The sequence below is a fragment of the Octopus bimaculoides genome, chromosome 29, assembly GCF_001194135.2.
Source record: "Octopus bimaculoides isolate UCB-OBI-ISO-001 chromosome 29, ASM119413v2, whole genome shotgun sequence".
Classification (NCBI taxonomy): domain Eukaryota; kingdom Metazoa; phylum Mollusca; class Cephalopoda; order Octopoda; family Octopodidae; genus Octopus; species Octopus bimaculoides.
The window spans coordinates 8,521,022-8,536,444 of record NC_069009.1 but is presented as its reverse complement, the minus strand read 5'-3'; the positions used below and the strand labels follow the sequence as shown (position 1 = coordinate 8,536,444).

At 38.7% G+C, this 15,423-nt stretch overlaps 1 protein-coding gene across 2 annotated transcripts in view; it reads right to left on the bottom strand.

Annotated features, from left to right (window-relative positions):
* LOC106868305 (poly(A)-specific ribonuclease PARN) overlaps positions 1-15,423 on the bottom strand; it is a 68,877-nt gene that overhangs the window by 35,802 nt on the left and 17,652 nt on the right. For both annotated transcript variants that reach the window (XM_014913496.2, XM_052977868.1), the window contains exons 5-8: positions 12,758-12,839; positions 8,742-8,802; positions 7,249-7,411; positions 3,582-3,686 (exon numbers count right to left, since the gene is read on the bottom strand). In XM_014913496.2, the coding sequence (XP_014768982.2) occupies positions 3,582-3,686; positions 7,249-7,411; positions 8,742-8,802; positions 12,758-12,839 (411 nt within the window). The remainder of the gene's footprint in view (positions 1-3,581; positions 3,687-7,248; positions 7,412-8,741; positions 8,803-12,757; positions 12,840-15,423) is intronic.

Genomic DNA, 15,423 nt, shown 5'->3' with positions numbered 1-15,423 from the left:
TAACCCTAACTATAGTGCTCTCAGCTCTAATGCTAATCCTGCAGTTAACCCCCAACCCTAACTATAGTGCTCTCAGCTCTAATGCTAATCCTGCAGTTAACCCCCAACCCTAATACTAAACATAACTCTATTCTGCTTTTTCTATGACTTTTCGGATTCACCTAGCCCTTTTCCCATTTTTGTTGAGAGGAAGGGCATCCAGCTGTAGAAACTCTGCCAAATCAGATTGGAGCCTGGTGTTGCCATCTGGTTTCACCAGTCCTCAGTCAAATCGTCCAACCCATGCTAGCATGGAAAGCGGACGTTAAACGATGATGATGATGATGATGATGATGAAGGTAGATCATAAATGTTGTGGTTGTGATCAAGGGCCTACAATTGTAGTTGGATAACTCAATATACAGTAGACTGTGCATAATTAATTTGTGTTTAAATTTGTTTTTCAATGCTAGCATGAGTTACATGTATATATCAGTGAAGCCCTTCTAGTCACTAACCCTTACCTGACTTCCAAGTAGGGATCTCTTATTTCATGCCTTTTTGAAGGTACAAAACCAGCAGAGATTTGTTGATAGGAGAAATGAGAAGAGTGTCACCACTTCTAGCTCAGGATTTTCAGGGAAGGGTAAATGTTAACAAATACAAACACACACACAGAGGCTTCTTTCAGTTTCCATCTACTAAATCCACAAAGATTTGGTCAGCCTTGATATTCTTTTACTTGTTTCAGTCATTTGACTGCGGCCATGCTGGAGTACCACCTTAAAGGGTGTTTTAGTCAATGAAATCAACCCCAGGACTTATACCTCGAAAGCATAGTACTTATTCTATTCATCTCTTTTGCTGAACTGCTAAGTTACAGGGACGTAAACACATCAACACTGGTTATCAAGTGGTGATGGAGAGACAAACACAGACACAAAGATGCACACACACACACACATATATATATATATATATATATATATATATGATTATACACAGTGTGCTTCTTTTAGTTTCCAGCAACCAAATCTACTCACAAAGCTTTGGTCAGCCCGAATTTGTAGAAGAAGACACTTGCCCAAGGTGTTATACAGTAAGACTGAACCTGAAACCATGTGGTTAGGAAGCAAGCTTCTTACCACACAACCAACCTGTGCCTGATATATAGAAAATTCTTGCCCAAAGTGATGCGTAGTGAGATTGACCCCAATATCACAAGGTTGGAATGCAAACTTCTTAACCACCCAGCCATGCATATAATTAATTATTTCCATTCCCAAAACATGCAGAGTTATGCAAAATAGCTTCTTTTGTTGCTGTTGAGTCCCAGCTTGCATTTGATGTAAATGACTATAAGTTATTGATCTCTCCATGGACAGGAATTGAAGGTATTTGTTCCCTGATGAATCTCCAAATAGAGATGACATCAGGACAATCACCAGATTTGTCACTCCATGCAAAGGTAGGAACATTTGTTTACATTTCTCCTGCAGATTATCCAATAAATGTGTTGTCTATAATATAAATCCCATTCTGTCTGTGTGTGTATGTAAAAGATTATAATGGCTGTATTTTTCAACTGATTTTCTCCAAACTGAAACATACATTGCTTGTGTTTCAGGGATGGTTTTAGACTCTTAAAATTTTTCACATAATGAGTAACGGCCCCCCTGGGTTATGTGAAGGGAGGTAACTCTTTGCAAAGTAACTTTCAGAAAATGATTGTCTCCCTTAAATCCATTGGTCATAAAAATTATTTAAAATATTGCTTTTCATAATATACACGTCTTCGAAAGTTTAAAAAAATATTTACTTCTGGTTCTCTAGCGTCAGTAACGTCTATATCTCTATATCTATCTGTCTGTCTACATCTTATCTATCTATTTGTCTAACTTGCTAGCTCTTTCTCTACCCTATCTCTCTATTTCTCACTCACTCTATTTTCACTTTCATTTTTTTTAAACGCTATTGTTTTCTCTTTAAGTTCAATCGCTATTGTTTTCACTGTAAGTTTTCAATCACTATTTACAAATAACAATGACAAATTACTGACAGAAAGAAGTTCACAATTACTGATGAAAGTAACTTCATACATAATTTGCCGACAGAAGTAACTTCATAAAATTTCACCTCAATCTGTACACTTAGCTAATTTGCCTAAAAATTTCTTATTTACTTTTGCAACGGTTTTGTGTTTCTCTGTTCTTAACAGCTTTTTTTTTTGGTTCCTTTGATAATGGCTCTTTGGTTCACTGACAAATTTTGCTTCAACCCATACAATTCTTTATTTTCCGTAAAAATTTCTTATTTACTTTCTGCCCATCATATTAAGAAATATAATTTCCGTTACCAAGTTATTTTCATTGTTTACTGTCTTCTGCACCCGTGTATTTCTGTATACATATATAACCATGGCTAGAAGGAAAGTGTCAAATTTGTCTACAATGTCAAGGTCAGCCAAAAGAATGTCTTAGTCCAGGGAAAGAGAAACAGCTGCAGAAAGGAAAGCATACCAAGAAATACCAGACTGTGCACTACAAAAGCCAGAGCATCTCAAAGTGATGAATAGAGATATGCTCGGCTGACAAGGAACAGGATCTCCACTGCAGAATGAAGAGCAGTTGCACCAGCTCATAGAAGCAACTTCTATGAAGCAGCTTTCAATTATTGTCCAGCAGTTTATTATGCAGATGACACTAGAGTTTCCATTGGTGTAATGACAAATGAGTGGATACATTGTAAAGCAAGGAAGTGGCCAGGAGAGACACCCGCGCTGTGCTGCAGTGGTGGAAAGGTTAAATACCCTGCAATTTCCCAACTTCCAGAGCCATTGAAGAAACTGTTGTCATCAACTAACCAAGCACTTCCAAAATTAGACAATACAACGCTGCACTACAGATGACATCATTTGGAGTCACAAGAGATGAAAACTGAGCCAGGATTCATGCAAATTTTCAAGATCCAAGGTCAGATTTATCAACAGATTGGCTCTCAGCTACCTCTGTCAAATGAATCACTAAAATCGGCCTTTCATTGTTTATAATCTGTACCTATGTTTTGGTTACGAAATCAGCTACACAAAACGTGTTTTGAATTACATGTATTTACTTTATATACATATATGAGTTGAAAACTTTCTTTTCACATTTCACTTAACGTCTATGTTCCATGCTGGTATGGGTTGGGGAGTTATTAATGTAGAAAGTTGGTATCTCAGCTACTAGCAGTTGAAACCTGCGTATTCTAGACAGCATTTTAAAATTTCCTTATTCTCTTTGACCCAGACAACACTGGGTATTTCTGCTAGTACATAATGAATTAACAACATTGTGAACAAACACAGGGTTATGCAAATTAGAGCAACCATTTCAGCTGAGTTCTGGATTGTGTTTAGTATAAATAACCAAAATTCATCATTCTCTCCATAGATAGGAAATGAAGTTATTCTCTGATAAAGTAGTTAAAAAAATCCAAATATATTCTGTCCACAGAGAACTCTAATGAAACATTTGTAAGTATTTCTTCGTCAAATATCAGATTATGCAATATATACTGAGTTGTACATAATTAATCAATTAATTAATTAAATCACTTACTTATTTCTGAGGGTTTGATAGAGAAGTTTTCTCTGGAATCCGTTGCAAGGAGGAAGATCCAATACTGTTTCTTTAGAGTTGTCCACAAATGTCTGGACACTTTCACTAGAAAACATATCAAGAATAAAGAAATTAAAAATGAACAGTGTACAGGAGAGAAAGAGATTATCATCATCTTATCATCTTTTAGCATTTTGTTGAAAATTTTCCAAGTCAAAAACTCACTCTAGTAATGATTGAGCAGAAAAATACTTTAAAATGGGTTTGATATACAAATCTTTATTATATTGTCTATACCGGTGGTTAGATTATGGCTGATATGCAGTTGTTAATTCATCAGTGGTTTAACATCCACTTTTCCTACAAAACAGTTGACCAAATTTGTGGTTGGTGCAAAGTCCCATCCAGACCCATGGTGACATCATGGTGGAATAGTGTAGTACACAGGAACATTAGAGCAAAGAAACAAGACTGAGAAAGTGGTTGTAGCAGAGAACTATGTCAGGTAGTTAGAAGGGAAGCTAGGAGACAGGTATATTTAGTCAGGGAAGAAGCAGAAAAGAAGTTAGGCAATGTTCTGTAGTGCGAGCACCAAAGACTTAAGGTGTTTCAGATTGCAAGATAGTGTTTCAGAGAAAAATCATGATGTTGTAGGAGACAAGTGTGTTTACATGGATGATGGTTCATTTACAGTTAGTGATTCTAAAAAGAAAGAGGCTTGGAAATGCTACTATGAAAGGTTGCTAAACGAAGAGAATGCATGGGAGAAGAGGAGTCTGCCTAATGTGAACCCAACAGAGAGGGCAGTTATCTGAATTGATAGTAGCTTGATAGATAAAGGAATTAAGAATATGAAGACAGGGAAAACCCCTGGCCTGTCAGGAATCACTAATGAGGTGCTTAAAATGTCTAGTGGAGTGGGATATAGTCTAGTCACCCAAACGGTTAATAAGGTTGCCCACAAGGGAGTCGTACCCAATAACTGGTGTAGCAGCATTATAGCCAACTGCTACAAAAGTAAAAGTAATGCATTTGACATAAATAATTACAGAGATATCACACTGCTGGACCAGGTCATGAAAATTACAGAGAGGGTTATAGCTCAGCTAATTAGGAAGAGAGTTAACGTTGACGAGATGCAGTTTGATTTTGTGCTAGGGAGAAGCACTATTAATGCTATTTTCCTAGTGAGGCAGCTGCAGGAGAAGTCCTTGGCCAAAAAGAAACCTCTGTATTTGGCTTTTTTTTTATATGGAGAAGCCTTTGACATAGCTCCCACTCCTTTATCCAGTGGTCAATGTGGAAGCTAGAGATAGAAGAATGGTTGGTGAGAGCTGTACAAGCCATGTACAGGGATGTTGTCAGTAGGGTGGAAGTTGGCAATGAGCATAGCAACAAATTTAGAGTACAGACACCAAGGATCAACTCTCAGCTTCCTCTTGTTCATCACAGTCCTCTAGGCCATAACAGAAATTTAAAACTGGCTGCTCTTGGTAACTCCTCAATGCTGATGACTTTGTTCTTCTAGCTGAATCACTATCAGAACTGGAGAAGAAATTGCAGGAGTGGAAGCAAAGTCTGGAATGAAAAGGCCTCGGAGTTAAGTCCTTGTAAGTAGGAAAACAGACAAATTATTAATCCCTTCAGAGAGATGGCCCTGCTTGATATATAAAAAAGGTGTAGGTAGAAATTCCATATAGTGAACCCAGTGCAAGCTGTAGACACATAGGAGGTGCAGTGGTATAACTGGAAGGTTAATGGAGAAAGTAGTCTTTGTGTGTGGCAGATATGAAGGTACAATAAACACTAAGAATGTTCAGAGAATAGACTTCCACAAATACCCAATGGTACCCTTAGAAGTAGTAGGTAGCTTCTGTTACCTAGGTGACCAAGTTAGCAGTGGAAGAGGAAGTTCAGAAAGCATAGTTGCTAGAATAAGAATGGGCTGGATAAAGTTCAGAGAGCTACTAGCATTGTTGGTAATGAAGGGCCTCTCCCTCAGTGAAAAGCAAGTTGCATGATACTTATTTCTTTTCTGCCCACAAGGGGCTACACACAGAGGGGACAAACAAGGACAGACAAACGAATTAAGTCGATTATATCGACCCCAGTGCGTAACTGGTACTTATTTAATTGACCCCCAAAAGGATGAAAGGCAAAGTCAACCTCGGCAGAATTTGAACTCAGAATGTAGCTGCAGACGAAATACCGCTAAGCATTTCACCCAGCTCGCCGCCTTCTTGTGTGATACTTGTGTGCAAACAGCTATGATACATGACAATAAAACATGGGCTGTGACTACAGACGACATGTGAAGGCTTGAAAGAAATGAAGCCAGGATATTCTCCTGAATGGGTAATGTCAGAGCAGAAATAAGTGAAGAGGAAAACTGGGTATAAGAGGCATCAGATGTAATGTGCAAGAGAGAAGACTGCACTGGTATGGTCATGTGATGCAGATGGATAACAGCCACATAAAAGAAGTACCAATCTCTAATTGTAGAAGGAACCTGTGGAAGGATTAAATCCAGGAAGATGAGGGATGAAGTGGTGAGAAACGATCTTCAGATGTTGAGACTCATAGAGATGACAAGAGATGAAAACTTTTGGTGAATTGCTGTGCTTAGAAAGAGATGTCAAGCTAAGTAAAATCGTGGTCATCCACACACATAAAAATGTCCTTCGCAGTCATGCCCCTCCTTCACACACATAATCTGCCCCCCCGTCACCTACTCTGTAACCCATCTTCCTACCACTCACCACAGGCACCTCCCCTGCTGCACCCCCCTCCCACATTCTCTCATGAACCTATCCCCTCTCCATGCCCTTACACATCTACTAACCCTAACCCTCTCAGTCGCTTCAATTTCTCTCACTACCAGCTGCTAGTCATATCTTCCCCATTTCTAAACATCTCCCCTCACACTCTTATGGAACATATATCCCTCTACCCACTCTGTACTACTTACTTTCCTCCACTGTTCCCTGTGGGTAGGCTCCAATACATCTCCAACATCATTCCTTTCTCTCTCTCCCACCTTTCTTCCTTGTTCTACTGGGGTAGTTAAGTATCTCCTCAATAGTAAGACAACTATCTCTGTCCCTTTATAATACTCTAACTTCTTACCCGGCACACAGCCCCTTCCTTTGCTAGCTGAGCGGTCTCTGCCTTCCAAGCTACATGGTGACCCCACCCCACTGATGTTGATACCATGTAAAAAGGCACCCAGTACACTCTAAAGTGATTGGCGTTAGGAAGGGCATCCAAGTCACAGAAACCACACCGAAACAGACAACTGTTACAGGGGACATAAACACACCAACACCAGGTGTCATGTGGTAGTGAGGGACAAACACAGACATGAAAACACACAAGCTTCTTTCAGTTTATGTCTACCAAATCCACTCATAAGGCTTTGGTCTTCCCAAGGTTATAGTAGAAGACACTTGATGAAGGTGCCACACAGTGGAACCGAACCCGGAATCATGTGGTTGGGAAGCAAGCTTCTTACCACACTAAAATATTTTGTGTATTGTAGAAGTATAACCAATTTACTGCATATATATTTTAACAGCAAAATCTTATGTGGCACCCCAATGGCTGTATGGACCTCACTTGAGAAGCATTGTTTTAAACAATAAAAAACATAAGATAAAATCCAACCTACCATACAGTATCGACAAAGACCTTCTGGTCAGCAGGGATCTCCAAGTCTTTCTGTTCAAGGGGGCTGAAGTAAGATGATGAGCCATGTTGGCTGATGAGCTGTCTCTTCTGTTCAAGACATTCACGTAAAGTTTGTTCATTATCTGGGGTCAGATAAGGTATTCCTGCAAACAGAGCAATGCATACATCAGAGGTGGGCAGCAGAGTTGAAGTAGATGATGCTGGGTGTTGTAGTAGTGGTGGGTAATGTGGCAAAAGCGGTGGGTGTGTGTGCGTCTTTTATCTTTTATTTGTTTTAATCTTCAGACTGCAACCATGCTGGGGCACCACCTTAAAGAATTTTAGTCAAACAAATCAACCTCAGTACTTATTTTTATTTTAAGCCTGGTACTTACTTTATTGGTCTCTTTTTGCCAAACCACTAAGTTACAGGGATGTAAACACACCAACACCAGTTGTCAAGTAATGATAGTGGGGACAAACACAGTCACACACACACATATATATATATATATATATATATGACAGGCCTCTTTCAGTTTCCTTCCACTAAATCCATTCACAAGGTTCTAGTTAGCCTGAGGTTACAGTAAAAGACACTTGCCCAAGGTGTCATGCATTGGAACTGAACCCAAAACCATGTGGTTGGGAAGCAAACTTCTTACCACACAGCCATGCCTACACCTAAAATTTTGCCAGCAGGCAGCTATGGAGAATCAAACTCCATACTTCTCAGATGCCAGTTAAGGTCCCAGTACCATTAAGCTAAGCTGCCGCCTTTTGTATATATGCCCATCTCTAACCATCTGTTGCTCTCCCCTCACACTCTTATGAAAGTATCCACCGTCTCCTCGCCTCACATGACCCCTCCCTTGTATCCTCTCTTATGCTCACCTTCATCTATGTCGAGAGTTTGCTGACACTCAGCTACCTTCACCCACCCCTACACAATATGGGGTAGCCATGTAGGCCCTCTATTATAACAAGACACCTATGCTCATCGCTCTTTCATACCATTTAACACCAGGCATAAACCCACCTCCACTTCTCAACACTCCTCCATACAGGAGCTTTCTTCCTTTTCTTTTTTTTATGCCTAATGAGTTACTCATCAACCTTATTAGTGCTGATGGCACAGTAAAAGCACCTGGTGCACTCTGTAAAGTGGTTGGTATTAGAAAGTGCATTCAGCCATAGAAGACATGCAAAAGCTGACAGTGGAATTCAGGGCAGCCCTGAAGATTACTGGACCCTGTCAGTTAGACACACAAACACACACATACATATATATATAAACTCACACACACATATATATATGCAAACACACGCACACACACACACACAAATACATTAACTATGTATGCATACAAATATATACACATCCATACAAACATACACAATGTATGTGTGTGTGTGTGTGTATGTATACACAACATACATAAACAAATGTAAATAAAATGCATCATCAACAGATAGAGAGTGTGTAGAACTGACCTTCTCTGAAGACTTTATTAAAGTCAAAGCCTTGTGAAGCAAGGAAATCAATGCTGGAAGACTGGAACAGAAGTAAAAAATAAAATTCAGCAAGCTGCTGTGTAACATGCAACTTAGAGATAATACACCATGTTAATACACCATCTTCTTCAACATAGAGTGTCTCCAATCATTAGTTTCTTTCCCTTCACTGCTATACAACACCACACCAATACATACACCATATAATTTCAGCAGTCATTACAGGCCCTTTGTATAACACAAAGAAGTAAATGGTTCTAGGATATCCTTGTATATTGCTCAGTTTAACCCTTTAGCATTTAAACAGGCCATATCTGGTGATAAGCTGTGCTTGAGAAGACTCATTAAGCCAAGTGAAATCGTAGTCATGGTCATTGCTAGTGTCATATAAACGGCACCCATGAAATCACAATCGTGGCTGTTGCTGGTAGCATGATCTTCAAATGATGGGCATCACATATGCGATTACAAGTGACTGAGACCTTTGGTGATATGCTGTGCTTGAGAAGACTCATTAAGCCATATGAAATCATAGTCGTGGTTGTTACCAGTGTCATGTAAATGGTACCCATGCCAATGGCATGTAAAAAACACCCATTACACTCCTGGAGCAGTTGGCATTAGGCACGGTATCCAGCCATGCCATATCAGACTGGTGCAGCCCTCCAGCCTGCCAGTTCCAGTTAAATCATTTAACCCATGCCAGCATGGAAAGCAGACATTACATGATGATCATGATGATATCTGGCCCAAATATTCTACTTCCTTTATGTTTAGACCAGACAGATCTGACCTCTCATATCTACCCTACAATGTTTTACTATAGACAAACAATCATATCAAAATCTCAAGGTTACAAGATGATATGATTAATTCAAAACACTATGAATTTATAAACATTACATTTGACACAGTATTTTGAACGCTAAAGGGTTAACACCAACACTAGGTCTTTGGTTGTCTTTAGTAGAGTCGACTCAGTCATAAGTAATCAGGTCTAAGGGATACTTTCTGTCTCCCACCAATCTCAGCAACCTGAAAAAGGGCCAAATCACTGTCCTTCTTCTGACTAAGGTATGAAAGAATATTTAACACACATGGGCTTTGGTTCACGATAGCTCTTTCAGATGTGGTTTTCTTGAACAAATCAATTAAATCATGTAAAAAAAACTGTTTTCTTCAGGTGAATTAAGAATTAAAATAAATTTTAACATTCAGGATTTTGCACACAAAGAGGAGGAGGAGTCATCAAGATCCTTTAGTGTCTGCTTTCCATGCTAACATGGGTTAAACAGTTTGACTGGAACTGGTAAGCCAAAGAGTTGCACCATGTTTCAGTCTGATTTGACATGGATTCTATGGCTAGATGCCCTTCCTAACGCCAACCACTCCAAAAGTGTAACAGATGCTTTTATGTGACATTGGCATCAGCCACAACTACAATTTCCCTTGGTTTGAAGAGTCTTTTCAAGCATAGCATATTGCCAGAGGTCTCAGTCACTTGTCATCACCTCTGTGAGGTCAACATTCAAAGGTCATGCTTTCCACTTCGTCCCATTGTCTTCCTGGGTCTACCTCTACCACAGGTTCCCTCCACAGTTAGAGATAAGCACTTCTTTAGGCATCTGTCTTCAGACTCTCTCTCATCTTGGTGCTGGTTGAGACAGACAGGTAGATAGATACATAGTTAAGAGAGAGAGAGAGAAATTATTTATCATCACTTAAAGGTGGATGTTCTATTGGAACAAATTATACTGCAGCAGTTACCATGAGGAACTCTTGTATTGGCTTTTGGTGGAAAATACACTCTTGTTTATATTGCTAGTGGGGAGATAAATCCCTGACATCTCCAGCACTGAGACCACCAGATCACGTTATTTCAACCTACCTTGATCTCATCAATGATGGACACTCAACTGCTGGTGATAGCAACAATTCATCTCCTCACCAGCGATAAATTAAAAAACAGTGCTAGAAAATGTAGCTGGTGTTGTGGTTAGCCAGTGAGTTAGTTGCTAATAAATATATCTTAAAAGAGACAGTGTTAATATCAAGAGATAGTATTTAGCCCCACTAAAAGATAGGCTGTTCTGTTAGAAGAAACCACACTGCAGTAGATATCATGAGAGAAACTCTCATACTGACTTTTGGCACACAATGCACTCTTGTTTATATTGCTAGCAACATAAACAAGAGTGCATTTTGCATGAAAAGCCAATACAAAAGTTTTTCTCATGTTAACTACCGTAGTAAAGTTTGTTCAAACAGAATAGCCCATCTTTAAATGGGGATAAATATTACCTCTCAGGATTAATACTATCTCTGTTACTAATATATATAAACATACATAAATATTATCTTTGAAGGATTTTTTGCATTTTGTATTAATGCAGGCATGTAAATAATTTACTTATTATTAAATATAATGATATAAATTATTTACATGCTTTGAAGTTACGAAACAATCTATCATGATATTAGAATCTTCTTACTGTCAAATAAAATCTCATCAAACTATTTCTCTGTCATTTCTGACTGTGTGAGTGTGTGAGTGTGAGTGTGTGTGTTGGATAGAATTTGTTGAAGTATACTTTCTACAACAAGATGCCCTTCTTGATACAAATTCTCACTTGTTTCCAAGCAAGGTAATATTTCCTTCTGACCAGACCTTTTTTAATGGAAGGTCAAAAACGAACAACATTGCTCCTATGGAGCTGACACTCCTTTACAAGTATCATATGATGCCAAAATAAGGAGGTGCATACACACACACATGTATATGTATATAGACATATACAATGAACTCCTTTCAGTTTCTGTCTACCAAATCCACTCATAAGGCTTTGGTCAGCCTGAAGCTAAAGTAGAGGACACTTGCTCAAGGTGCCATGCAGTGGGACTGAACCTGAAACCATGTAGTTGTTAAGCAAGCTTCTTACCACACAGCCATGCCTACACCTATAATAAAAATATATATGACAGGCTTCTTTCCGTTTCCATCTACCAAATCCATTCACAAGGCTTTGGTTGGCCCAAGGCTATAGCAGAAGACACTTGCCTAAGGTATCATATAGTGGGACTGAACCTGAAACCATGTGGTTGGGAAGCAAGCTTCTTACTACACAGCCACGCCTGCACTCACTGGACAGGATCTTTAAGATGTTATTAACCAAAACCTTGTAAATGGGTTTCATAGACAGAAACTGCAAAAAAGCCTACCACAGATGTGTGTATGTGCATGCGTGTATCTATGCATCTGTGTATTTGCTTATATTTGGCCTTTTCTGAAAATCACTGCGCTACAAGTGTTGTTGATGTAATTTTTCCCTGGTAAAGAAATTGTAGTCATGCCCAATGCTGCTGTCATGTGACTGGCACCTGTGCTGGTGGCACATAAAAAGGCACCCTTTGAATGTTAGGCCTCACAAAGCCAATGAGAAGTGACCAAGACCTTTGGTGATATGCCGTGCTTGAGAAAACTCATCAAGTGAAGTGAAATTGTAGTTGCAGCTAATGCCAGTGTCACATAACTGGCACTTGTGCCAGTGGTACATAAAAAGCATCCATTACACTTTTGGAGTGGTTGGTGTTGGGAAGAGCATCCAGCCATAGACACCAAGCCAAAACAAATTGGAACCTGGTGCAGTAAACCATCTAACCCATGCCAGCATGGAAAACATATGATAATGTTTAGAACTTCAAAGACATGCAAAATAAGAGACTCCTTACTTGAAAATCAGGTATAGGTTAGGAACAGGAAATGAATAAAGATGCAAAACAATGCCATAATAATATATTCATCTAACCCATGCTAACATGGGAAAATGGATGTAAGAACAAAGTGTGTGTGAGTGCATGCACCCGTCAAGTAAAGCAGTCGTAATGTTGACATTCTTTGTTGACTGATCACTCGGCACTTTTGAAGAACTCTGGAAACAAAAAAGATCCTGTGTGTGTGTGTGTGTGTACATACATGTATATAGCACATCACCTACCTGACAGAGAAATCTTTGATCAGGTGACTCTTTTTTGAAGGGTTTCGGAAAGATGTAGAAGTTGAATGGATTGGTTTCATACCTGCAAAGATAGAAAAGAGAAAGATTATTGTCAATGTACAAAATATGTATTTAGAAGGGTTTTGTGAGTCCTTTCGAAAGAAGCACAACATTCGAAGAAAAATCATTGTACTAGAATATACTTTTGTAGACTTTACCAGTGGGATCTGTGGAAATTCCACAGAATGAAAAAAATGAAGGAAAGCTATTTAGGAAAGAAAGGATGATTTTTATTTTGCTATGTTATTTCACTTTTTTTAAAATTTCCCTCTGCTAAGCACTTTATATTTCTTTCTTGCTCTCTATCTCTTCAACAAACTTTCTAACCATGTCTCTAACATTTCTCTCTTTCTTTTCACCTTTCCCTCCCCAACCTACAGCACATCATTAACACTTCCCTCTCCTACTTTTCCTCTTGCTCTTCACCTCTCCTTTCAACTAACCACGTGATGCATTTGACCTTAGTGTATTATTATAATCCTCTCTTCTTTCTTCTCTATTCACATTTCTCTCCCTCCACCTCTCAAACAAACTAAAGTATAATGGGCGAATGATAATTACTATTGTGTTTAAAATAAAGAAATTCAACATAAGATTGTATTCATCAACATTTAACATCTGTTTTGATGCTGGCAAGGGTTAGACGGGTTGCCTAGAGCCAGTCAGCTGGAAAGCTGCACCAGGTTCCAGTTTATTTTGGCTTGGTTTCTGCAGCTGGATGCCCTTCCCAATGTCAACCACTCTACAGAGTGTACTGGGTGTCTTTTCTGTGTCACTGGCACAGGTGCCTTATATGCGTCACTGGTATAGATACTTTTTACGTGTGACCAGCACAGGTGCCCTCTTCATATCACCAGCATGGGTGCCTTTTACGCGTCAGCAGCAACAGCCATGACCATGATTTCACTTAGCTTGATGTAATGTCATGTTTAAATCTAATTTCTTCTGATTAATGCCATTTTGTGAATAAAATAATTAATGACATGCAATCAAAAGCACAAAAATGTAAATTAGTCTATTCACCATGGACGTAGCTTAATTTATCATTGCTTTATATAGGAACTAATTGAGAAAAGAACTTTGGTACAACTTCTCTGAGGAGCAGTCAATAAACTATGACACAGCCCATCAAGAGACTGCCCCTCTTTTTATCCACTTATAAAAAAAAATGTGTTTACAATCTTATTTCACTCACACTGAGGGTTTGTAATGCTTCGTCATTTAACATCTATCCTCTATGCTGGCTTGGGTTGGCCCGTTTGACAGGAACTGGTAAATCTAGGGACTTAGCCAAGCTATATTGTCTGCTTTGGCATGGTTTTTACAACTGGATGCACTTCCTAATACCAACCACTTTACAGAGTGGACTGGGTGCTTTTTATAAGGTCTGTTCTAGTCTATAGTGTTTTTGTGCATAAAACAATTTAATTTTAAAGAAATGTAATAAATAATACACAAAAAAAAAACAAAACTAAATACTTGTGTGTGGATGTGTGTCTGTATCTGTTTGAGTGAGGAATGGTTGCTTATTCCAAAGCATCACCTTTTTTACTGTTTCTTAAAAGATTCTATATTTTATAAAATAATCACCATCATCGTTCGATGTCCGTTTTCTATGCTAGCATGGATTGCACAGTTTGATAGGAGCTGGCAAACCAGAAGGCAGCAACTGGTTCCAGCTGTCTGTCTTGACAAGGTTTCTACAGTTCGATGCCCTTCCTAACACCAACCTACATGGCACCAGCACAGGTACTTTTCTATGAGACACCAGGATGGGTGCTTTTTAAGTGGTACCAGCATATATATATCTCAGATAGAGAAGACAGGTCGTACATATAATAAACCAATTGTTAGGTGTGGATGGTTGCGCTCCACCCACTGTGCATTGAACAACAGGAACAGCAATACCAAGTATACTGTAAATATGGGGAAACCTAACTTGGGCAGATTGGTCAAAAGAGTCAGTAAGCGGTGTGTGTGTGTGTGTTGCTTTTGGCAATCCATTTGAAGAGTTAAATACATGTGTATTCATGTGTATACACATTATATAATTGTATATATATATTGAAGTCATAATTATTATTCCCATGTCCACTTTTTCATACTTGCATGGGTCAGAGTTTACTCAGACAGATTTTCTACAGATGGATGCCCTTCCGATCATCAACCTTTACTTGTGTCCAAGCAAGTTAATATTTCCCCATGGCCTGACATGTTTTCACTGAAGACTCAAAATAAAGGACACTGCTTGTATGATGGTGATGTTCATTTACATCAATCATACGATGTCAAAGGAAGGGGACACAAACACATGTAAAAGACTTTCTCACTTCCCAAGCGTTAAACTAATACATCTGTTCGTTGTTTACACACCTGTCTTCGTCTTTTGTTTTTTTGTAAATTCTCACTACACACACATATATATATATATATATATATATATATATATATAATTATTATAAGATCTGGTAATTAGTCATATATTAATATATTAATTAATATCGATTAATTATCAGGGGGCCAGCACATTTAAAGAATCAAAGAGATTCAGAAATATTATCTGCAATCTCAGGGGATTAAGGTACATTTTAAAAATAACGTCGACC